Source organism: Zophobas morio, unplaced genomic scaffold, assembly GCF_036711695.1.
Source record: "Zophobas morio isolate AGI-343-1 ecotype UQ-CSIRO unplaced genomic scaffold, CSIRO_AGI_Zmor_V1 ptg000203l, whole genome shotgun sequence".
Classification (NCBI taxonomy): domain Eukaryota; kingdom Metazoa; phylum Arthropoda; class Insecta; order Coleoptera; family Tenebrionidae; genus Zophobas; species Zophobas morio.
This window is the reverse complement of record NW_026972307.1, coordinates 187,981-211,903: the sequence shown is the minus strand read 5'-3', so window position 1 is coordinate 211,903 and position 23,923 is coordinate 187,981. Positions and strand designations below refer to the sequence as shown.

At 38.3% G+C, this 23,923-nt stretch overlaps 5 protein-coding genes across 8 annotated transcripts; 2 read left to right on the top strand and 3 right to left on the bottom strand.

The window, feature by feature from the left end:
• Positions 1-2,430: 2,430 nt before the first annotated feature.
• LOC135145926 (uncharacterized) lies at positions 2,431-6,823 on the top strand. Its single transcript, XM_064078043.1, has 16 exons — positions 2,431-2,499; positions 3,108-3,170; positions 3,723-3,825; positions 3,930-4,032; positions 4,091-4,131; positions 4,196-4,264; positions 4,551-4,703; positions 4,756-4,869; positions 4,935-5,270; positions 5,333-5,459; positions 5,518-5,588; positions 5,642-5,742; positions 5,797-5,959; positions 6,024-6,128; positions 6,204-6,284; positions 6,344-6,823. The coding sequence occupies exons 1-16, from the start codon at positions 2,431-2,433 to the stop codon at positions 6,658-6,660; spliced, it is 2,016 nt and encodes a 671-aa protein (XP_063934113.1). The 3' UTR covers positions 6,661-6,823.
• Positions 6,668-9,698, bottom strand: LOC135145925 (tRNA (guanine(26)-N(2))-dimethyltransferase-like). The gene is made up of 16 exons (XM_064078042.1): positions 9,657-9,698; positions 9,472-9,572; positions 9,314-9,416; positions 9,189-9,217; positions 9,065-9,136; positions 8,849-8,963; positions 8,314-8,433; positions 8,127-8,239; positions 7,923-8,071; positions 7,663-7,870; positions 7,384-7,604; positions 7,223-7,331; positions 7,096-7,169; positions 6,976-7,041; positions 6,809-6,922; positions 6,668-6,756 (listed from the first exon to the last, which is right to left on the bottom strand). The coding sequence occupies exons 2-16, from the start codon at positions 9,541-9,543 to the stop codon at positions 6,720-6,722; spliced, it is 1,602 nt and encodes a 533-aa protein (XP_063934112.1). The 5' UTR covers positions 9,544-9,572; positions 9,657-9,698; the 3' UTR covers positions 6,668-6,719.
• A 4,235-nt stretch (positions 9,699-13,933) lies between these two features.
• Positions 13,934-15,711, top strand: LOC135145961 (RNA polymerase-associated protein LEO1-like). The gene is made up of 10 exons (XM_064078094.1): positions 13,934-13,969; positions 14,023-14,214; positions 14,277-14,338; positions 14,436-14,484; positions 14,534-14,630; positions 14,687-14,816; positions 14,877-14,990; positions 15,050-15,172; positions 15,229-15,427; positions 15,492-15,711. The coding sequence occupies exons 1-10, from the start codon at positions 13,954-13,956 to the stop codon at positions 15,707-15,709; spliced, it is 1,200 nt and encodes a 399-aa protein (XP_063934164.1). The 5' UTR covers positions 13,934-13,953; the 3' UTR covers positions 15,710-15,711.
• Positions 15,711-20,138, bottom strand: LOC135145960 (integrator complex subunit 3-like). The gene is made up of 25 exons (XM_064078093.1): positions 19,929-20,138; positions 19,795-19,878; positions 19,614-19,697; positions 19,444-19,563; positions 19,293-19,377; positions 19,173-19,239; positions 18,983-19,124; positions 18,875-18,923; positions 18,641-18,819; positions 18,481-18,593; positions 18,344-18,428; positions 18,206-18,290; positions 18,101-18,152; positions 17,932-18,051; positions 17,792-17,879; positions 17,707-17,740; positions 17,367-17,647; positions 17,011-17,314; positions 16,923-16,953; positions 16,667-16,868; positions 16,531-16,606; positions 16,436-16,475; positions 16,301-16,386; positions 16,102-16,242; positions 15,711-16,043 (listed from the first exon to the last, which is right to left on the bottom strand). The coding sequence occupies exons 1-25, from the start codon at positions 20,106-20,108 to the stop codon at positions 15,925-15,927; spliced, it is 2,847 nt and encodes a 948-aa protein (XP_063934163.1). The 5' UTR covers positions 20,109-20,138; the 3' UTR covers positions 15,711-15,924.
• Positions 20,139-22,425: 2,287 nt separating this feature from the next.
• LOC135145966 (uncharacterized) lies at positions 22,426-23,669 on the bottom strand. 4 transcript variants are annotated; one of them, XR_010283627.1, is made up of 8 exons: positions 23,540-23,669; positions 23,372-23,468; positions 23,227-23,301; positions 23,002-23,162; positions 22,815-22,946; positions 22,678-22,765; positions 22,535-22,617; positions 22,426-22,476 (listed from the first exon to the last, which is right to left on the bottom strand). XR_010283627.1 is itself a non-coding variant. In XM_064078100.1 (8 exons), exons 1-8 carry the CDS (start codon positions 23,615-23,617, stop codon positions 22,442-22,444), a joined length of 759 nt encoding a protein of 252 aa, XP_063934170.1. In that variant the 5' UTR covers positions 23,618-23,669; the 3' UTR covers positions 22,426-22,441. The 4 variants fall into 4 exon arrangements, 3 of the variants coding, with proteins under 3 accessions (XP_063934170.1, XP_063934171.1, XP_063934172.1); XM_064078100.1 differs by having other exon boundaries at positions 23,217-23,301; XM_064078101.1 differs by having other exon boundaries at positions 22,678-22,753; positions 23,217-23,301.
• Between the last annotated feature and the right edge of the window lie 254 nt (positions 23,670-23,923).

The following is a 23,923-nucleotide window of genomic DNA, read 5'->3' as shown; positions in this document are numbered from 1 at the left end:
TTGAAAAGTCACCTCCACTGCGTTTAACTCGGAGACCTTCTGCTCAAACTGCCTATGCTGAGTGTCTTACGAGGTCCTTTTTAACATTTCATGGTCATTCCTTTATAATCGTACTTTTCGCATTCGTAGTGACAGTGCGCTGCCACAAGAAAGTCCACTTGCTGTAGAGGGTCCCACAGAGATCTCTGCTGCCCCCCTCTTTTGTTCGCGTAATATATACACGACATCCCAGTCCCTGCGAGTTAATACGGGCGCATCCCACTTGGTACAGCAGTCTACGCGTCGTCGAAAAGCCCAAGTTGATACCGTAAACAATAGTAATGCCCATATGGGACGTAAAAATAAACGCGGTGAAGAGAAAAGCACTTAATCTAAAGAAGCAATTGGCTCTGCCTTTGCTGCCCTCTCTCGAAGGCGCTGAGATCCCATTGAAAACCTCAGGAAAGAATTTGAAGATCGTTTTCAGTAATAGCGACGACACGGCGCACGCGATGCGGTAAAAGTTGAAGTCTTAGCACTGGCGCTTTACCGCTAATGTGCGCGAAGAGTATGATCATTCTGTTTAAGGATTTACGCTTATAAGTGATGTTGTAAGGCCAGTCACGGATACGCTTGAACTGCTTGGGCTTCGTTGCGGCCTCAACTCTGGCAGCAACTACTGAAGCCAATGACAAATCCGCCGTACTATTAACGTAATGAGACTCTTCTTGAAAACCTGGATATTCGTAACTCGAAGAGTTTTTTCGGAACTTAGTTATCGCCTTACGAGTCCGAGTAGTGATGCTTTCGAACCGTCACTCACAGGAACTTTCCTGCATGCCCCTGAATAAGCGCACGTTATCGCCGTCTCCGCGAATTGCTTAAGCGCTTTGTTTCTTTTTATAATTCTCTTTCTTATTCTTATCCCTTTTTTTCCTGAGAAATAAACTCCAAACTAAGTAACGTTGCGCCCTTGAATTTAAAAGTTAATCTGCCTTATTAATATAATTTTTATTATTGCCCAGCGGTAGCGTTCATATTTTTTCTTTCTGCAATTTACCTGTAGTTTATATATATAAATTTATAACCAGTTGATTATTAAGGTTTAAAGGTTCAAATGCCCTAACATCACTTTTCTGTATAAGATGCTATAAGTATCAATTGAATTGTAATAAATCTATTACTTACACATACCTAATACCAAACGATTATGCCTATGTGGTGGTGCGAAAATAATTAAAATTTTATAAAATCAACAACTTGGTAAATTAAGAAAAAATAGCTCATAAGCAATTTTAAACTCAAGTCATTAACGATTGTTCCACTACAACTAGGTGGCAACTGGCATCGACAGCTCCCTGCGGTCAAAAGAGTCTTCGCCTCCCACCACATCGTCGCCGGCTTAACGTGTGTATTAATTTAAATTCCTCAGAAGTTGGGAACATAATATTAAGATGTCCATTGGCAGCAAGTCAAAAACTGAGAATATTTTTTATACGGTTAGCCATCAATAATTGCAAAAGAAGACGACAAGCAGGCCCTGTGAGATAGTACTAGAATGAAAGCTTATTTTTTTGTAGACAACTTCTGCCCTAACTAATCTGGATGCTAATATAGTCCGAAAGATTAGCTAACCCTCTAAAAATTTCTTCTTACAAAAAAAATTGATAGTATGTAGGAAAAATATATTAGCGCAGGGCGGTGGATATTTGTAAATTATTTCAGATTTTGGGTTTAGCGATAAGACATTATCATTTGAAATAGTAAATGAAAGAGTGAATTAAGCAGGTTATTTTGTTATATAATAAGTGCTAAACTACTCAATTTTTATGACTTTTAAAAACCTCGCTAGATAATATTTTTTCAAGGTATACCATGGTGTTGTGCCCACATCAGTTTACACCTGTTTTAGTAGTAGCGCGAGCTTAACAACTAATTTTACTTCGCTACTTGCATAGTTAAGTACTTTGTATCAAAGCTAGTCTAAAAATTCGATTTTAGAGGGCCATTACGCCGTTCAAATCCTAATTTGATCGAAATGTTGGAAACAACGAATTGGTCAGCATCTGTAATCAATGCAAATATAGTTTTAAGGCTCACCTGAGCTACGTTGCAGCAGATATGGTAACATGCGACGAGTAAAGGTTTTTCCTTAAACTTCTAAACTCTGTTATTCCGATCATTAGATTTTTACTGTTATTGTAAAAAAAACATTGAATTAATTGGTAATATATGAACATACTTGAAAAAGTTTTCAGTTGAGCTGTTAAAATGGCAAATTTTATTGAATGCTAATATAAATAACTTCCTAATGATAAATAAGCAAAAATTATTAGTTATTATTTTCCTAGCTTCCAACTACAGGAAGCAGCCCTCTACTATACCACAATTATTTTCTAAATTCTCAGTCGCATTTATGCTTACTTTGAATTGAAACTTGTAGCATATATGATGGAGTTTGTCTACCCCTTATTGTCAAATACCGGAAGTAATATGGGCCTTCTTCTCATTGGACACCCAGTACTTATCTCCGCCTTAGTTTAGTTCGTTTAAGACGCCGAGAGACCCAGTAGCCATTAGGGCACAGAAAACTTTTAAGTAGAAAAAGCGCTCTACTTAGAGCAGCAAGTACTGAATTTTGGTATATAAACATTTTCTGTGTATAAATTGGCTTGCAGTGCGGTGTTCTTAGGAAGTTCTTTTATGAATTTAAAACGCTTTCTTGACAATGTCCCTTTATGGCATTATTTTTTGCAAATCATCCACACTATGGTTTTTTTCGTTCATTGTTTTATTGATTTAACGACTTAGTTATAAAAAGGACTAAAAGAATATTTTTACTCGAAAATGATAAAATAACACAATTTACTGCGAATCCTTCCGTAAAAAAAGAATTGGAAAGGGATAATGAAAGTAATTTTACAGAGTTCATTTACTCTCGTCCGCAAGTATTAAGGTATTTATAAACCTTGTAACTTTCATAAATAGGTTTTTTTAGTACAAAATCAAATTTTATTATTTAAACCCTGATGCCTTAGCCTAAATTTAATAGTTTTCTAGGTTTCCTATTATGTATTACCTCACTACCTTACACTTTATTTGTTTTATTATATATTGAAAGTGAACAGAAACCCAAGAAGCTTTTTCAAATAACTTCTGAAACTAAAGTTTTTGCTGTAGAAGAACAAGAGGTTCGATTTACTTATTCATTTACCTTCAAATTAATAGGAAAAGAGAATAGTTTTGTATACTACCAAAGTTATTTATATAAATGCTTTAGATTGAAATATTTTGTTGCTTGCTTTATTTCACTTTCGTATGTTGTTGGAAAAATTCAATTTTACACAGAAATTTTGTTATGAAACCACGAACAGTGGTGTTGCGCTTCCTATACAGCTTTATTCGAATATTTTACTATTCAGCCACTATAATAAAATCAATTTGGCAAGAACCAAGCTTAGTAGGAGCGTTTGTTATGTTACTAAGCCTAAATCGTTCATATTTGCTTGCGCAAGCAATCTCAAGAGTTGGGTGTGTGCTAATAATTTATTTTATTAATGACGCTAAAGAAGTACAACGCAAAAAATAATATCAAAAAACTTAAATTAAGAAAAGTTGATCAAAAATATTAAGTAAAAAAAGCCTGTTTACGTCGTTCTCCTTGTTTATTATTTATAATTAAAACATTATAATTCTTTTTTATATTTGTTCGAATCCAGGTCTAACGTGTAAATACTTAATAGGTTTACTTGAAGTTGCGAAAGTTTAAAACTGCTACTCTCTTTGTTTTAACGATCCATATTCAAAGAGCAAACCGCCCCAAAAAATTAAAGCATTTACATTTGGGTCGCTCTTTTATAATCTTTATGTACTTTCTTATAGAAAAAGTATAAGAAAATAGTGATAGAAACGGTGAGTTAGCTGAGTCTATTAAGTATAGCCTGCTATAGGTTTTGAAAATCTTCAAAATGCCGAAATCTGGAAGGAGGCAATAGTTCAGCAAACCAAGAAAATAAAAGAAATCGATGTTGCTGCTGCAATACAGACGGAAATGTAAAACAAATCAACGTTTTGTAAAAAAAAGAGAGAAATTAAAATTAACTGAGTGCAGCTCCACAGCGTTAAGCCCGGAATCGGCCTCTTCTGATTCGGGTCGCTTAAATATTACACGTAAAGTCGGCTAAGTGCGTTTGAAACTCCTGTTTACAACCAGCAGAAGAGAGCCTTTCTTCCATAAAACTGAGGCTTTATAACGATACACACACTCTCTCCGATTCCAGCCTTTGTAAATTTTGAAAACTTTTTCCTTAGATAAAATTCTCCTTTTTCAGAAAATTTAAACCTTTTTTGTTTAAAAATGCATCTCTTAAAACCTTTTCCGTGCTTTATAATATACCCAATCCCGTTATAATCGACTTCTTTCATTTTATCTTTTTTGTTAAAAAGTTGTTATCTTTATAATTTTTTAACCTAATGTTTTATAACTTTTTTTAAAAAAAAATTTACTTTTATAAAATAATTTACACCGACTGGCCAGTACTTATTTACATAAAATATCGATTGCCATAAAGTTAGGACAAACGAATCAAAATATCGAGTTCTCGAGAGTACCAAAGGTTTTCAACTACTGGAGGAAGTGGAAAACTCCGGAACTTTTATCATTATTGCAGAAGTACGAGAACACGCTCACCACGTATTCGAAGAGTTCCAGCTTTTTTCTCCCGGTGTGGCAATTTTATAAAAACACGAGAAAGTCGCTTTAAATTATTTGTGCAGGAATACCTTCTTCCCCTCTATCAGTAGTCAATGATTCTTTGATCGAAAGCGTCAAGTTTTTAGACACTTCCGAGGCCAATCAAGACCTTGTTTGCGTTTCCTTCATGAAACCAAGTTGCATTTTTTCCTCACTTTTGAATACACTGAGACGATAGCTACAGCTACTTCGTATTTTCCAGCTTTCTGGCTCGGCCGTCGTAGAGTAGTGCTGGAGCGAATGTGGCGACTGGAAAACGGCATATACACGCTTTACTTCCACAGCGCTCCCCACCAGGATGGAGGGATCGGCTTGATCTCGCAGCTTTCCCGCCTTCTCCTCCCTCTGTCTAACCTATGGAGACCTCTACCCCTGCAAGTGGAGGGCGGCATTACCATCCATCCGGCTAGCGGTGTAGCCGCTGGAAACAGCTGTCTGGTGCACTATGCAGTTCGCTTTATAAAACAAGGCATGGCTGAGTGGCTGCCGGGTTGCCGTATTCTGGACCGCTACTGGCTACTTCCCTTTGTCAGCCAAGGTTTAATTTACTACTATAACTTCGTTACCGAGCGTGCCTTATGCACGTGATTGACGCTCAAGTTAAGCGGGTTCAACAAACCTTTGAGTTTTCGCAGTATGAAAACGGCATCAGTGCACTGGAAAGAATTCACGCCCTTGTACGAGCGCACAAAGCGAAAGAAGCAGCTCCAAAGCAACTTTCCTTCCGGTGAAAACTTTAAACGATTCTACTTATGCTTTCTAATATTATATAAAACATATTTCAGAGGCTCCATTTTAGTGATGGAAGCGGTCAACAAATTTAAAAGTTTGCTTCATAAAAGAGCTAGCAGAGTGGGTGCGCTCCTATTTTTTTGCTCGGCATTAGCGCTCCTTACAAACATCAAGCAGGCGTTCCCATTCCAAGCAATGTTTCGTGTGTCATGTGGTACGACCCAGGGCCCGTTAATTTCCATGTGCGCGGCGACAATTACTTTGAGGACCACATTAAAGTAATTGGCTGTATGATGAACCCGTTACCGTTGCACTGTACTGATTTCTGGCAGATACCAGCGAAGAGACCTCTCATGGCCTTCTGCGCTCTCGAAATAGTCGAGTGCGAGCCTCCTCGAAACGTGCATATGATAGACAGACGGGCAGATCATCCGCTTCACTTTCCGAAAGCAAAAGAGGGACCTTTTACGCTCATCATCAACATGATGACCGGAGGTACTCGCCCCCCCCCTCCCCCATGTCCAGTCTTTTCTCTTCCTTGGCCTTACTATCCCCCAAGAAGGGCCTCCCCATTTAAACTTCCTATTTTATTTCCGCCCTCGAAATTTTGAAGACTTTGAGAAGCACACAAAGTTTGGGCAATTGTGGCAAAAGTTTATGGAAGGTTACTTTTTCTATTGCGTGTACACTACGCAGCTTTGGTAACAACCGTAAGGCCTGACGCACGTGTATTTTGTAGGCAGTAAAGAAGAGCGGGACACCCGGATGAAGTTGATCCCTTCCGTGCAGGACGGCGGATGGCTGGTCAAACAGCTCGTCGGTATAACTGCGCTATCTGCTCTATTTTTCGACGCAGAAGGCCAATGGCACGTTAATTAGGGACAACTCCCGTCATTATTGGCAAAAAGCTGGAAACGCACTACTTTGAAGGAGAAAATTATCTCGAAATTGACATCGACACGAACTACTCAAGCACTGCTCGCAAAGTCATAGGGAAGCGCGCCGTTGCCCCGCCGTTTATTATGTCTTTTAAGATACCGTCTGCAGGTATGTGCCTTAAGGCCACCAAGTCACTCATGGTCGATCTGGCGTTCACTATCGAGCCCCACGGAAAAAGCGAATTACCAGAGCGGTTGCTGGCGGTCGCTCGCTTGAATAAACTCGACGTGACGAGCGCCAAAAAGTTAAAATTGTAAGTCAGAATGGCGCAAGGAACGCTCTTTACTGAAATGAGCGCAAAGCAAAGTAAAGATTGTCAAGCGCTGTTGTGGCTCTCCTCTGCACGACATGCCCTACTTACCGTGCCCCGTTAGCCTTTTTTAAAAATCAAAGAAACTTATAAACCTTTTATCGTTCTTGTCTTTACGGATCTTCCGCTTTTTAACTTCTTCGTCGGAAGTTAGCTTTTTGCCTGCCCGTGCACGGGGGCCCCAATTCTTTCGGGGGTTCATCTGATACCTGCGAGATTAATTTCCTTATAAACCAAATAACTAATAGTTATGATAAGAGACCTTGTGAGCCCCTCCTCGCGTGACTTCGGATTAGCATCTTTATGGGTGTCGAAGTTAACGGTGTGGCTGTTTGATAAAAGGGCCTCAACAAAAACAAAAGGCGTACAGGCAGAGGACTACGTGGGCTCCTTCTGAAGAATAGTCCGTCCAGGAGTATCAACTTTTTTGTTTCCGTGAGCTTTGTTGCTTATTGCCTGGCGGTACGTTTATATGAGTGATGGGAACTATCCGCTACCGAAGGATTCACCCAAAGGCGCATGATATCCCATATATAGTCAAAGGGAGCGTTCGTTTTCACAGCGGCGGGTTCGCAATGGGAACTGGACACGTTGTAGCCCGCATTTAAAAGAGCCGACCTCGTCGGAAATAATTGCAGAAACATAAAAGTTATAAGAAAAAGATAATTACCTAAAATCAAGAATTGATATGACTGGAGTCTTTAACGTTTTGGCGAGATCGCTAGTGATGACATACAGCGGATCGCTCAGCTCCTCTTGAATTACCGTCAATTGTCCAATCATCCGCTTGTATGTGCCAAATGATGACGGCTTCGCCCGCTGGATAGTTGATATTAGGGCTCCTACGAATTCAGTGTCGTGCAAGCAGGCGCTCCACACGGGGCCGCCCATCTAGGAAATACGCGACCGCTTAGCAAGGAAATACTTGTTAAAACATAAAAACACGCACCCGAAATCGCCCATTGCAGTGCTCACACTTCTCAGGGGCGGTCGGACCGAAGGCTGGCTGATACTTTTTCCCTTTGATTGGATGGGTGAGTGCGGTAACTACGCAGAGCGATTGGTTCAAATAACCTTTCTGGGTCGGTGTAATAACGCCCACAGGTTGGAGGATACACGAATGACAACCAACGCACGTGTACACATACGACTGCTTACTGTGCCAATGCAGTAAACACATGAAGCCACGAGGTGCCTAAGTAAACAAACCTCGCAGACTCCTTAACTTTTGAGGGCGAATAGTAAACCCGCACGAATAAACGAATATAAAATTCTGCGCAGACGCTCAACAGCGGCACGATATGTCGTTTATATCGATTAGCGTGGCTTTCTATTGCATGCAAAACGAGGCGAAGCGCCTAAAGCAAATGGATAAGAAAATGCAATGACACTTACTGAGAAGCACGTGCGCACCAATTCTTTATGCTGAGGGCATTTCAGCGGCATAACACCATACTTGGAGTAGCCCACCTCTAGTAAATCTCCGCAGAGAACCCGCAAATCCGTCGCTGTGACCATTAAAAGCCCTATAAAATGAGGTCACCATGGTATTGTTACCAATAGACAAAAGGACTACTGCGCTACAACAAGAGCGGCACACCTCCATTAGCGACGGCTTGTACAGCTGCGTCCAGAAACGGAGCGGGTGTGCCATACGGGTCCAGATCCACCACGTGGAATCTCTTGTCTCTATTCCGCAGGCAACAAACTGAGCAGTCCTCTAAAAAAAAGATGTTAGAAAAGCCCTGTCCCAGCAGCGACGCAGCTAATACTTGCACAAAGTACATTTAGATGCACACTCAAAGCGCGAATAGAACAGTCTTTAATTAAACTTATCGTTTTTAAAAAGATTGTTAACATATCAGATAAAATATAAACTTTCGACGCGCCGCCACCACTGCGCAATTTAATCTCGATCTTAATTTTAGTTACATTCATAAGGGAGTAAGAATACAAAAGCTCGAGTACGAGAGGAAAATGCAATAAGAAGTCAACGCCAAGAGACAACTTGGCTCTCTCATTTATTATATAGTTTAAAATAATTTATCTGTTCAAGCTCTGCACAAAATAAAAGGAACCGCCAAATACCTCCTTGCGTTTCTCTAAAACTATAAAGAAAAATAGAATAGGGATACCTTGCAAAGGAAGTATAAGTTCCGGATCAACTTCATTAAAAGAGATGTTTTTATATATTAAGTCAACAGCATCTTTGCTACAATCGTTTGCATAAATTTTTATAACATAAGGTAACTATTAAAAGAGAAGCATTTCCAGTATGAATCCATGGACACATAGATTTAAAGTATTAAGAGATGATCATAGGTAGAATACTTTAATGTAAATAAAGAAACCTCTTTAGCGTAACGGATAGACCTCAATCCCGTCGCAGCAAGTCCTTCCAAGATTATAACTCCCCTTCTTGACTTACCAAAGCATCTTTACAACGTAAAACCAGTCAAAAAAAGTCTAAAGCACCTTGTCCAAGCAAAGAGAACCAGATTCGCCTTAAAGTTGATTAATACAATAAATTATTATATATATCAGTGTAGTCATAAAGAATTTTCTTGAAAACACTTGTAAAGATATTGAACAAAAAGCACCTTTAACAGAATTTAACTTTTCCTTAAACCAAATTTCTTCATAAGTTGTAATTACCGCAATGCTTAGGTCCCTATTAAACTCCTGGACAGGATTATAAAAAACCTGGTAAACCAAAAGTTTGAACAATAATAAAGAAAGATAGATATGTTAATTTAACTTGGTTTTCTATAGGGTACAAGCAACAAGCCTTTCCCTCTTTTATAACAGAATAACCTTCAGGAACTTGCATTGCCGATTTCCTTATTGAAGTAATTCTTTCTGTAGTAGTAGGAAGAAAGAAAGTAAACTTGGCTAGTGTAAAGTACATACAACGTTAACAAAAAAATATTTAATATAAAATACAAAGCGTAGGTATCAATGCTTAAGTATGTTTCAAGCCTTAGATCTATATAATAACTTTTCGCCTAGTTAAAATTAGTGTTTTAACGTTCAGTCTAAAACCTCGAGGCAACTTTTACTTTCAGCAACAGACTTTCCTAGCGCTTCGAACGCAAGGTTTGGACTTTATTAGAACAAATTTATGACTCGAGTTATTCATGGAAAGACTAGACGAAATTTTGATAAGTTATATGCTTATTTTTTTCCTAGTATTATGGAAAAGTAAAAAAATTATAGAAAAAATTGAGTAGCTTGGGGTACGAGATGATGCTCATCTTGGGAGACAGCTGAATAAATTCAGCTATACCTTTCTTTTACTTTAGACGTTGGAATTAACATTTTTATATTTAAAGTAATTTTTATATAATAAGGGACAATTCGAAACCTTAATAACTCTAACTTTGGTTCGCCAAAAAATTTATAAGATATGAAAAGATGTGGCGGAGCAAAACGCGATGATGTAAATCAGGATCGACCAAATACTTTATATTATATAATTCATAAAATAGGTTATATACTTAACGGTTTCTCTATTCCTCTTATAAAGTTATTTACAATTACAAAATAACAACTCTACTATTAAACACACTTGAAGCCCTTTTCGTGCTTCGTAGAAAATACTTAACCCAACGTTATTGTTATTTTATTTACTTAACGTTTTAGGTGGCGTTTTAAAAGTTGATAAGATATTATATTCTTTAGATACAAATCTATTTATGGAGTCACTTAACGTTCTTGGTACTTTAACAATAATTCTCTTTTGGGCATTACAGATAACTGTTTATTAAGAAAACGTTCAAAAGGTTCTCGGCAATCTTTGCCAATTTAACCCCTTTTCACTTATTCCATTTATTAACGTTTTTATCATATAAACTTTCACCTTCATCAATTCTTTGTCCCTTATGTTTTTTACTTTCTTATCATGGGCTAATAAGAAGGTTAAAATTTTGAAACAGTTCTGCATAAATTTGTAGCAGGACCTAGCATGATTTCTGAGATTCCAGTCCTTCGGGACAATTATAGTTCTCCAAGGAAAGTACACTAGTGACCACTCGTGCGCAACCTCCTGCTGGAGAGGGGAATGTAGATTAAGCGACTTAAGGTCTTTTACAAAGACTAGCCGAAGCATTTCAGCAAATAAAAAAAATTTTTCTGAAAGTCGTTATCAAAGGTTCTTTCCATTTTTTGGGCTCGTGGAAGTATATTTGCCGTTAACCTTCTAAGTTTTGTTAAGTATGGGTTGACATAAATTCTGCCGGGGTTTTTACTTAAAATTAACGCAGCGTAACTCATGCCTTCGGCTTTAATGTTTTTTAAAGTTTAGACCCGAGTAGCGTTGCTGTAGTTATGTTCCTTAAGAGACCGAATATACTTTTCTGTAATAGGATTATGTGAGGGCGTATCGGGTGCAGTGCGCGAGGGACAGATTCCTTTTGTACTGCACAGACCCTTCCATTCTTTTAAATAAACTTCGTACCATTATGCATGTGAATAATTTTGATTTTGTAAGAGATACCTACAATACTATCCAAAGATAAAGAGACCTCGCTTTATATTTCGCAAAAGGACCGAAAAAAGCGTGTTCGTTGCATACAAACAATAGTGCACGTACTACATCAGTAAAAGATCATGAATAGGGGTGATTGAGGTTCATGTCTAGTTTTTTACAAAACTTCTTGATGAATAATTTTAATTCACTTCTCTTGTTACTCTTTCTTAACTTATATTACTTAAGAGCGCGCAATACACTGGATGCTTAAAAAATGGTATATAAATTATTTCAAAAGCTTTTTAAATATCTAACAAACTTAAAACAAAGAGTTTTAGTAGATGAGTGCATTAGCTGTTTTTTATACCAAGCTTAAGATTTGTTAATGGTAGTAATTCTTTTTCAAAAATCCAACTGGTTAGCTGTTATAAGATTTATATAGTTATCAGCTTATTGCAAACACAATAGAGGCACTGCCTCTACAAATTTTCCTCAGCATAAAAGTAAGCTTTTGCCACGAAAAAACGTTATCCCGTTTTTAAATTAAATGAAGATAATAATTAAGTTAGTGAGCTCTGAAAAATAATTAATTGCAATAAGAGGGAACTTACAAAGCTTTTCCTTCGATATTCCTTCGGGACACACGCTTTTCCTGGTGTTAAATTTATCAGAAGTATAGATTATATCTCATCTTTCTCGGTGAAGGTTGCAAGGCAGGTGTTGGGTCTGCAAAGTATAATTCGTCTAAAATGTGTATTACGCAATCTTCATTCACCGATACTGGTTTCGTATAATTTCCATATAAAATTTTAGCAAATATAGAAGCTTTTTGAGCTTTAATAGGTGAACTCACCGTTTTTAACTATAGGAACCTCGGATATTAAGTTTTTAGGGTTAAATGCATTTTTCACGGTAAAGGGAGTAGGTTAAAAAAAATGCTGTTTTATTTTCCGAATTGTGCTTCGACAGGATTGCAATTCTTATTTAATAGGCCAATTTATTACTAAGGGGGTGTCTTCCCATGTATCGTCTTTTATAAGGTTTTTTTGACGCGAAGAGCAAAGTTATAAATCAAAAGTGTAAGGGGTTTAAAGGTAGTCGCGTACTTTAGTGACTCGACGGAGCCTTGGAAGTCAAAATCTGCCCTGTCGCTGTAGATGCCGGAATACCAAAATGGATAGGAAAAGAGAGTAAAATGCTTCCTACGAATATATTTAAAAGTGCCCTATCAGTAGCTTATACAAACTTGTTCAACCAAAGACAAGTCAGCGGTCAGATAATTCATAGAGAACTGTGTTACGTACAAGTACAAATAACTTTTTAACTTACACCAGTGCATCCCACGGGGTCTCGAGTTGATAAGAGCGTAAGTTCAAAACACTAACACATTCTTCGGTTCACGGTTCTAATAATTTATTATTAACTCTCCACAAACAATGATAGGATGGGCACCATTAAAATCCCTTACATTCAGGACCTTTCGGAAGCTAATAAGAAAAGATATTTTACAGAACCAGCCAGTTGCTTCTATACTATGTAGTTTAAAAAATTTTAAAAAGGAGTGCCTTATGCCCTTTTATAAATATGACTACACATCCGGCACCTATATCAAAATGGTCCTTTCGATAAGTCAAGTAGTTTTTGATGCAAAATCTATTACCACCCGGAGACCAAGGCAAGGGCCCATTCTTAAAATTAATTCTCATAAAACGTATTTTTGTGCTAAATCACGCTAGCATTTCATAATAGTATTTTATGAAGCTTCTTTTAACTTTTTCAATCATTTTTAATTGTTTTAGACCGCTGCTCAACCTTTAAAGTTGTCCTTTCGCATTCATATTTATAATAAATCTTCAATTCCTACCGCGTGCAAGGGTGGGCACGAAACATATCTTTAGGTAACTCCTATAAATTTCCACAAGCCTTCTAACTCTTCTTTTTTAAATATATACAGAAATGCTGTCCGCTTAAAGCTCGTCGAAGGGCCGTCGAAATCGGGGCCTGTCAAAAGTTCATATGAATTTTCTTAGACCCACTAATAGTTCTATTTGCCAGTTAGCATCTCTAAAAGAAGCAGAAGTTTTAGGTTGTCGTACAACCTGTCGTTGCGCACAAAAATATTGCTGTAGTGGTTAATAGTTGCAGGGATGTGTTTTTTGCCTTTGCAGGAGTACAACCGTTGATAATTTGCCCTACTTCCAACAGATGGAAAGGTAAGATCAGGGCTTTTTTTGCACATAACAGCGGGGCAGAGTGTGTAGGTTCAGTGGTTAAGAGCGTTGACCCACAAGCTCAAGCTGGTGGGCTCATTTCCACCGACTCGCCTCTCTATATCTGGTCTTTGTTGAATTGTTCGCATTGCCCTCACAAAGTCTTGTGGATTAACAAAAGCACCGATATATTTATCCAGATTGTCTATAAAATCTGAACAACTTGGTGGGTTAAAAGGTAAGCATAGCCCGCCTCTTTAGCTGATACCTGCATCCTTTCGAGAAGAGCTTATACAGTGAATATATTTATGTGAGGAAACAAATTATCTTTAGGTGTTGCGCCGTAAAAGTAGATTATTGCAGAATGGAAGTCAGGTAGGCGCACATAATAAACAGTTAGGAGACGCGTCATGTTTGCAATAAAGAGCGGAGGCGCCATAGAAAGTTAAGTGCACGTGGTTATTATTTGGGATTGCGGTATTCTATTTGATACAATTAACATTTTTTCAACTGTAAAATCGACTTTAGAGAGCCCGTGGAGGGGTCGCCCGATTTCCGGGGAATGGTGCTTTCTCTTGGTAAGTTTGGTTTGTGCTATTTGGTTTATCCTCCGCGTTTTATATGGAAACAGAAAGAGATCATGACTTTTCGTGTGAAAATTTATTTGGGCAACATCCTGGAAACGATCCGGTAATTGACCCTTCTTCTATGCCCTCCCAAAGGGAAGATCAGATTGCGGACTCTCCACAACTTATTACAGACTGCGTTAAAAGTCCTACGGACAACTTGGAAGATATAAACAGCGATGATTTGGGCTTGGATGGTATTATTGATTTTGTTCAAAGCGCTATCATTTTTTATTAATACGTATACCTTATTGTGTAGTCAGTGGAAATGAGTCTGAAGAAGTTAATGATGAAATTGAAAGTAATGAAACGTTGAATAGAGTTAAGAGTTGTAAATAAGTTATTTTAATCTTTCTTTTTTAAAAGGAAAAGAAAAGGAAACCTATACTTTGTTTCTTAATCACTTTTACTTATTTAGTTAAGAGCTGCTATAGGAGAAGATGACAATGAAACTTTAGATAATTACGGTAAGTTTTAATAAATGCTACAGATTTAATTTAAGATTCGCTACACAAGATAATGACTTGGAACAGATTAAGTCGGGCGTAAAGAAAAGACGTGTTATTCACAAGGAAGTCTCGTTAAGTCTACCAACCTTTTCGAAATGTATTAGGTTAATACTTATAAGATGGAGGGGTTCCGTGAGTCTACTGAGCGCTTCCTTTTAAGCGAATTTGAGACACCGCCTTTGCTTATTAAAGTTCCCAAGTTTATAAGTTTTGAACCGAAGCCGTTTGACGAAAGTTCCTATGAGGCTCTGCCCCCGAGTGCGTTGGAGGAAATTAACTTCGAAGGCATTGTAAGCTTGCACGTTAAATCCTCGTTGATCTCGAGTAACTAAAGACCGTGATTTGACGAGGTTCGCTGGAGAAGAAGTGGCGACTCTGTCGAATCTAACTCGAGGCTGGTGAAATGGTCTGATGGCAGTTACTCCATAGCCGTAGGCTCCGAATATTATGACCTCCTTGAGAGGGTTTGCTTAGGGATTTTGTTCTTCCTTCGTTGTAAACCTCAAAGTTTGCCTTTGATTAGAAAGTGGAAGAAGACTTGGAGCACGTGTTCGTGTGTGGTTCTGACAATATGCAGTGCGTCTGCATACTCGAGAAAAAGTTTGCTCTCCGTCCTGTTAGAATGGAGTCTCTTACCAGAAAGAAGGTTCTCCTGTTGCTAGAAGATTCGTAAGCTGGACAGAGTTACTGTCTTGCCTGCAGCTTCTCCAGACGCTTTCCAAGCAAAGTAGCAAGAGGAAGTGTGTAGGTGACATCCCCGTGTATGTTGACTTGGAAGCGGAGCAAAGGAAGCAGAGACTACGGGAGGAGGAGAGAGTTCGGAATAGAAGAAAACTCGCTGAAAGACAGCGAAGAGTGCGTATGAAGGATCGAGAATTGGACTCTTCTTTTCTTGAGAGAGGTGAGTGCCGCCGCTACCCCTCCCCTGCGCCCTCCTCTTAGCCGTGGTGACCGTTTTTTTGAAGGCTACGGGGACAGCAGCGACGACGGAGACTTCAGATTCGGCTCGGGCAGTCGAGCGTCTGCCAACGACAGCGAAGACGAAGATCGGCTTAACAACGTCAAGCGGGGTAAACGTGGTGGGAGCACGCGGTCAGAAGGGAAAGAGGCGTCGAGCTCGGACTCGGAGCTGGAGCTCGACCTCTTTGATGGAAAAGCAGATTTACACAGTGAAAATACTTGAGTTGAACTACACATTTATCATTTATTGATATTGCTAAATGCGCCTTGCAAGGATTATTGCCGGAACAAAACTACTTCCCGGGCATCTGCACATCCATTACAGGGTAGCAGTAAATAAACTTAGCTTTATTGCCCGCCTTCTATTGTCATATATTTGGTGAGTTGCTTTTCATTGCTGAAGTAGAGTTGAGCCTTTCTTCTACTCGGCCAGGATACTTATATAGTCGAAGGCCCGTTGCCTGCGGAGAGCGCTGCTAATTCCGAAAGCGTTTCAAGTGTGTTTTGGCCTTTTTCGCTGGCAACTTGTGCCAGTATGGATTCTAGAGAGCATCGATCTATTAGTTATTTAAGAGCCACAGTCACTAAAAAGGGGGTGGCGGTTACAATTCTTACGATTGGCCAACCAGTTTAGCAAGACCGACAACACGAATTTTTTGTGATCAGGCGGCAGTCCCAACAAGTATTTGACCTCTCGCACGGTCGGCTCCTGTGAAGCAAAGAGTAGAAGCGCCCCAGAAAAAAAGCTTTTGTTGTCTTTTAAGGGCGTATTAGCAGGGCGAAGCTACTTATTCAGTACAGAAAAAACTTGTACCTTCAGGGCTAAACTCAACCAAACGCGCGGATACGGCACTAACGACGCAGCTGTTTCTGTAGGCCTCGGCAATGAGCAGCGGCCACCTACGAAAGACTAAGTAGAAAAAGGAAAGATACATATACATTCTCCCACAGATTATGGACTTCCATCATTTCCCAATCCAGGGAGCATGCTGTAGCGGAGACAGTCTAGCAACATTCGCAAACTTAAGAAACAGTGTAGCAAACCGAGTAGAACGGGCAGAGTTTGCTCATTGAAAAGAGAAAGCGTCCCGAAAGTTATGCGAGTTTGGACGTCGTACAGCTGGTGATGGGGGAGCAAAAAAGTATGTTTAACAGGAATAAAAGCGCCCAGAAATAAAACTTTAGAGCTATCCATGCAGCAGAGCAGAAGTTGAAGCAGCCTGACCGAGCCTTGCACCGACTCGACTCGCTCAAAGACGTAAAGGAGCAAGTCAAACTGCCGTTGGTATTCTCCGCACGCTTCCACGGCCCCCCATAGTGAATCCTCTAGACTGAGACCTTGAGCCTCAGCAAAGAGTTTGTAGACTTCGACGGACAGCTCACTTTTTAAAAGAATCGGGGTGAAAACCATTTTTAAAACTGACACGGAGACTTACTTTTTATAAAGAAAGTGCAGAAGACAAGTGTCTGCCAGTAGAAAAGCGCGGTTAATTAAAAAATATAAGCGAAAAAGTTATTAAGGACCTATATGGGAATGGCGCAGGGACAATGAGTGCAGCACGCCAGCGCCAACGCGCAGTCCTTCAGCGTAGTGACTCTTCTCCTGCGCGTCCTTCATATCTCGAGGGTTCATACGCATCACTTTCAATAAGAGAATATGAAAGAGCGGATCGTATGTGGCAAGAGCGCTGGTATTCAGTTCGAGAGAAGCTTCTTCATGAGCTCTTTGCTCAGCGGAGGGTGTGCTCCACAAGCTTTGAGGCTCCTCCTCATTGACATGGGCCAAAAATCCGGCCACAGAGAGCGTGTCCTCCCGCTTTAGATCTTCCTTTACAGCGGTGAATTAAGAGTTGGTTAACTGAAAAAGAAGGTGGCAATACAATATTTAAAACAGCCGTCAGGAGCCTCTCAACGCACGGCAGCGCACTTTCGTGACTGGCAATAAGCAGCCTACTCTCTTCTATGAGCATACTCACGCCGTTAGAAGGCACTGTGGCGGATGATGAGCTTTTCTCCTTTTTGGCATCAGTTCGACTCTTATCAAAAAGTTGACTCTCGCAAGTTTCCTGCACGGTCGTCCCTACTTGTATATGTTTCTCAGGTTGCTGGCTGGAAAAGCGCTTCACATCCTTCTCGTGTTCGGAACTTGAAGGTCTTTTTCCTGATACATTTATGATAGAGTTGTAACAAGACAGCGCGAAGTGCTAAGAAGCAAAGGACCCGGTGTCGATGCTGTCTTGACGGGCTCCGCATTCTATTCGAAATTCTTTTAGTTACAAAGTACAAGGCAGGAAAGCTGTACCACCGTCGAGTATAAATCAGGGAAGATTTCTTGGAAACGCTCAAAAAGCTTTTGGCCCAGAAAGTGGCGATCCTCCAGAAGTTTTTTGTTGCTGCCAAGCGGAAGATGTGAACTCAAAATTCCTACTTGAGACGAGCAGGAACCTGAGAATTCCCTTTGCGTAGCAGAGTTGAAAAGCTGCGGAAATGGCCTTTGAAAACGCGCCGTGCAGTGGAGGATAAAACTCAGTAGCGATAGTCGGCAAGAATTCTAATAAGTTGACACTACGGCCGACCATCGGCGCAGGAAAAAAGAAAAAGTACAGGAGCGGACCTTATTTTAGGGCTCACTTGAAGAATATTCTGAATGAGGAGGGCGCCGGGCTCTTTTGAAAAGAATGAAAAGAAATTGTGGGAGGCCCCTGAATTATATATATACCAATCAGCATAATCTCTTCAGGTTTACTGTAAAAGAGCCAGTCGTAGTACAAGGAGAGCTTAGCATTGCGCATTCCAGTTTTCGTCTTCAGAGCCCCATAAGAGGGGTGATTACGATCCGCAACGAATAAAGATAAACCTTCACGAAAAATAAAAACTTGCTGATGATTTTCCAGCGGGGGACATTGGAAGAGTTCAACTGCTCATTGGAGGGATGAAGACAACTACGGAAACTACGCAGAGCGGCAGCTGCGGAAAAGCAGAAGAGATCAGTACCACACTATATAGCGGATGAGATCGCAGACAAGAGCCTCGCTGGCTTCGAAGCTCGAGCGCAGATACTTGTCCGCTATCCACTCGTAGTAACGATCGTCCTTTCCGAGCTTCACCTGGCAGACTCGTGAGCGGGCTACTGGCGATAGTCGGTGAACATAACCTTTTCGAGGAGAAACCGCACATAATGCTCCATGCGCGGAGTTACTCTGCTGAGAAAGTAAGAGGAGCTCGTTCTAGCGTGGAACAGCTGCTCGACGCCAGTGAAGGACGGATGCAGAGAGCTCGGATTCGTTATCATGAGATTCCAAAGAGCGGTCAGTTGCGGCGCCCTCAGTACGTCTTAGAGCGACCAGGAATAAGTTTTAGCGGTTGCAGCAAGGGAACAAGAACTTACCGAGAAAAACTCGCACAAAATCTCTTCCAATACTTAAGCAGTGCTCAAACTTTTAATATAAGTTTTAAGAACAATTAAAAGTTTACAACCAAAAGAACGAAAATTCACGTTTTCTCGAATTAACTGAGATAAGAAATCTGCTTCAATAGCCTGAAGTTCAGTATATTCAGAAGACAGACATTCACTTAAAGACCGAAGGAAGTTGTAAATAATGTGGCTGAGCAAAGAAGGCGCTTTTGGTAGCTTAGATCTGCGGGTCAGTCAGTAACTTGTCGAAAGTTGCAAGAGTGCTGCTCACTTGTTTTCTTGAAGAATAGTTACTAGAGTGGCACAGAGCCAAACTTTTTCCTGAGAGGTGTTCCCTCCTTAACATAGAACTTATTATTTATATAAACTTAATAAGATAGAATTTGAATACCACTAGTCCAACGTAAAAGGGATCGAAAAAGGGGCATCGCCTCCAAGATGCCGTCTTTAAGAAAGTTTCCTAGAAGCCATAATAACTATAAAGTAAAGGAAAAAAGTAGAAATAGGCACTAAAAGAAAATAACAGAAAGAAGTGTACGCACCTGCTGTCGAGCCGTCTGCGACAATTCTGGGTAACGATGCAAAACGACGTGGTGCAATTCGGTACAAGCAGTCTTGTACGCATATACGCTGACCGAGACCATGGAAAGTAGCGAGTAGCACTTACATACAATAAAACATTAACATAAAAATAAATAAATAGAATTAGTGCCTTCTGGCTAAACTCAGGCTTTACTAAAATGCCATAAAGCAGCGCTAAAATAACATCAACTATAGAGTTTTTGTCTTTGGTCACCTGATAATAAAACTAAAGGTTAACCTTTGAAAAGAAAACAAGGAAAAAATAAAACACAATTTAAGCATGTGTTTAGACTTAAGTAAGATTAGGGTACCCTGGAAACCAAACTTTTTTTGGCATCGTCATCATTACTTTGCTCAATAATTTTTTTAAGCTCATCATAACGGGGTTCCCATACCTGAAAAAAATTGTAAGCTTGATTTTACAAATAATGAGATTGTTGTACACCTTCTCAACTTCGTCCACTAAACTTAAAATATTGTAAGTAAACAAGCCAGAAGGAGGTGGCTTCTGTTTATGCTGTAATGACTTCAGAGGGCTAACTGAAGATGCTTTGTGATGTTCCGCTGTTGATGTTTGATATCGACTCTTACTTTGTTCCCGCAAATCCGTTTGCTGCGGCAACATAACAGTGAACTATTTATCTCGACTTCGCTCTTTGCCTTCAACGATGAAATAGGTCATTTTATTTAACATAGTATTGTATATAGGGGAGTACATAAGTCATACCCTCACCCTTTTGCTCGTGTATAATTTCTTTTTGAGGCCCCTTTATTTTTAAAATTAAGGTTACTATTTTGGTCAATACTTTGTTACGACAACACTTAAGTTAACCATGAGGAAAGTGGTTAAATAACTATATAAAAACTAAAACAATAAACGAGTTACACTGAAATTTTATTATTGTTCGACGATCGTTTCAATCTATCTACTTTTAAAGTTATTTTTCCCACATCACTTAATTTAACCCCCATGGACGGAGCAGGAAATGTGTTTTAAGAACATTTAAGCTAAACATCCTTCGTTATATATTATATATATTTAGTTTTCTTTAATTCGTAACTTATAGCTTTGTGTTCTACTCTCTTTTTTTGTAAAAGACCTTTTGCTTAATCTTTGTTTCCAATTTAAAATGGGTCTTTGCTAAATACATCGAACCTGAGGATTCCGTCTTTCGGCTTGATGGAACACGTTAAAACCCACTTTCCAGTGCCTACCAATCAATTTTGACATTTTCAACTTTTCCTTTCAATAACGCCAATAAACGAGTAAATTATTAAAACTCGCTTCTAGTAATTTTTAGCAAGTTCTTAATTTTACTTATTGTCTAACAAAGAAAAAGCTAAGCAATTTATAAATGTTTCAGTCCTGTAGTAATTTGCTTGTAAAATGCGCTTATTACACCGGTTTGTCTTCAGGTCTTGATAGTATACAACAAAAAACTAGACTAAAAAGAAATTGCACATCGATTGCAACACGAAAATTGTATTTTTTACAAAAAATTGCTAGAGAAAAATAAGTCTTAATCATAAAGTTCACCAATTTTTATACAATGGTTTATATGACTAATTGCAGTTAAGTTAGATGACTACTACTTGTTATATATTTATGTTAAACAATTTAAGCTTAAATTTTTAGAATGTGTTTTACAATCCTCTAGGCTACTTAGTTATTCAACTAACTTTAATGAAAATCTAGTTTGAAGCTCAAGTTAATTTTTCCTTTCCAGTCCTCCAAATCAAAGATTATTTTTAATTCGTATAAAGTAAATTAAAATAGTTCAAAACTTGCGCTCAAGCGACTGCCGGCCAACAATACAAAATTTTCCACTAACTTAATTGAAATTACTATTACAAAAATTATAATAACTCTTTAACAGAAGTACTTAGCAAAAATTTTCAGATCGATAGGCGCCCTTTTCTTTTAATTACACAAACGATTATGATTAAAAAATATGGAAAAAAACCTTTTTTAAAATACTTTCCTGAACTGCTAGTGGAATTCGGTAAAAAAAAGAAAAAGAAAAAATAGAAATACAAGAAGCATTAACCTTGTTCTTATTGACTGGAGAATTATAATAAATCAGAATTTAAATAGATTGAAGTGCTTGTACTGAAATTTTATTTTAAAGTCATTTTTTAAAATTCACTACTTCCAATGTACACTTATCACCTGGCACACATACCGATCGTTTTAGCACTGCATTTATAAAAACAAGAGGGATTTTGAAAGGAAATATTTTTTTCGTTCTACTTTGGTAGAACAAGCTAATTAGCATATCTAGAGCGTTTGATAATTTTATTCTACCAAATCGGAACCTTAACTATTTAAAACTCTAGTAATAGAGTTCAATGAAAAATTATAACGTCCATTAACTTACTGTCTAAAGCAGTTTTGTAACTAGTGTCTGTTGAATGAAAATCTTTTTATTACGGTGCAAGCTTTAAGTCAGTTGATAAACTTGTTTTGTATGCTCCCTCTAATTTCCTGGTAGTATCTCAGTTTAAACGCAAGAACTAGAAATCTGGCGCATAATAGCGAAAATCTAAAGATGGTAAGATTGTACGCGGTAAAATTCTGCATATAAGATAAACAGCAGACATACCTTGCACAGATAAACTATTTACTTAGAGCATACCTTGAAGCAAACTTTTTTTAGGGTCTCTAAAGGGACTAAATAATTTATTTTGGTAAACGGTGTAACCTGGATGTCTATGTTAGCTTTACTAAAATTGCCGAGGGCAAAAACTGAAAAACACTTCATTTACGCACAACACTGTATTGATTATACTCCCATTAAAGTTCAATCAGTTATAGTCTCTACAAATTAAAGTTATATAGCAGGTAGCCGTCCCATAGGATTAAAACAGCAATATTAAAGTAAGCGCACGGTTTAAAATATATTCTTTAATATAATAATGATCAAAAAAAAAGTTAGCAATGACGCAGAAGTAAAGTTACTAAGCAACTTCCAGATTTTCCAAGATCGTAAAGGCTTTGACGGTAAGTAAGAAAAATTAAAATAACCTACTGGAAACACTTTAGGAAAAAACCTCTTTCCAGCGTTAAAATCGTCCTGCTTAGAGCCTTATTAACGGAATCCAACTTTGCCTGAGAGCTGACGACAACTATTAAGCTTACAAAAATAATTTTCTTAAAAAAAAGGGGCAGAAAAAATAAAAAATTTATAAGAAACATGTAGTTTTTTATTTGTTTCATAACAAGTCTTTGTCCATTGTTAGTTAGAAAGGTGGCTGAAACTAAGTGATCAGCTACGCAGGCAACTAGTATTTTTTAAGTTATTATTTTAGTAAAGGAATTTAAAGAGAGTACATAAATCTTGGGAGTAGTCTAAAAAGAACTGTAAGTTCGCGCTCAACGACAGAGCGGAGACAGGGCGAGTTGAGCACACTATCTTTCCATTTTGAATCAAAGCACAGGAAAAAATATTGCTCTGCTTATTTACTATGCAAGTACTCATAAACTTTGTACTTTGTAAGAGGGTAGCTTAAAGCGTTACACAAACGTAGAAGAGGTAAAAAAGTATTTCTAACGCCATGAGATATTTTGCTGTCAAATGAAGAAAATTCGTCGGCCAGAATTTTATTAGTCGAAAGGACAGATAACTGACTACTATAAAGATCACAAAACACCCGGAGAAGTTCTCTAGAAAGCATTTTCCTGCACCATATAAAATTGTTATTAAACACAAAGATTTGTTTATAAGGTGGGGACCCAAAAGTACTTGAATATTTAGGATCATGAAATACGGCGCAAATAAGTCTAAAATGATCCTTATCAACACACAAGGAAAGTGCAACTAAGAATATAAGAAAAGAAGAAATAGATAAATAAAACAGTTAATAAATTGTTTTATTTTCCCTTCTTACCGTTTGTAAACTCAACATAAGATAAGGGAACATCATTACACTCTTCAGTCATAAGCAATAAACTTCTTATTGTCGCACCAACTATCAAACTTTTCTCCTGAAAAATTAAAAAGAATGTTAAAACGGTTTTGCTAACCGTTTAACTAATATTTTTTTAAATGTAGCAACCTGTCGAAAAGTGGATATAAAATCTTTATAATAAATTACAAGACCATTATCCGAGAGTATCATCAAGCTCTTAATCATGGCTACAAAATCATTCTTAGTGACTAACTATAAAAAGTAACTAGCGCAACGTCTAAAAGCACAACCGTTTGTAGTAACTGGCCATACACTACTTTAAGAACTGACAATTCAATGCAAGTGTATTGCTTAGCGTTATTATCCAACAGGGGAAGAAAGTAGGCCTTTGTAAAATTTTAGAGTCATATTTAAACTAGTTAGTCAGAAGTGAGAATTAATGTTCTTAAAAATTATGCCGTCTAATAATTTTCCCTATAATGCTGTCTACGTAGTGCTAACCTAACTGTACAGTTAATTAAAAGGATTCCT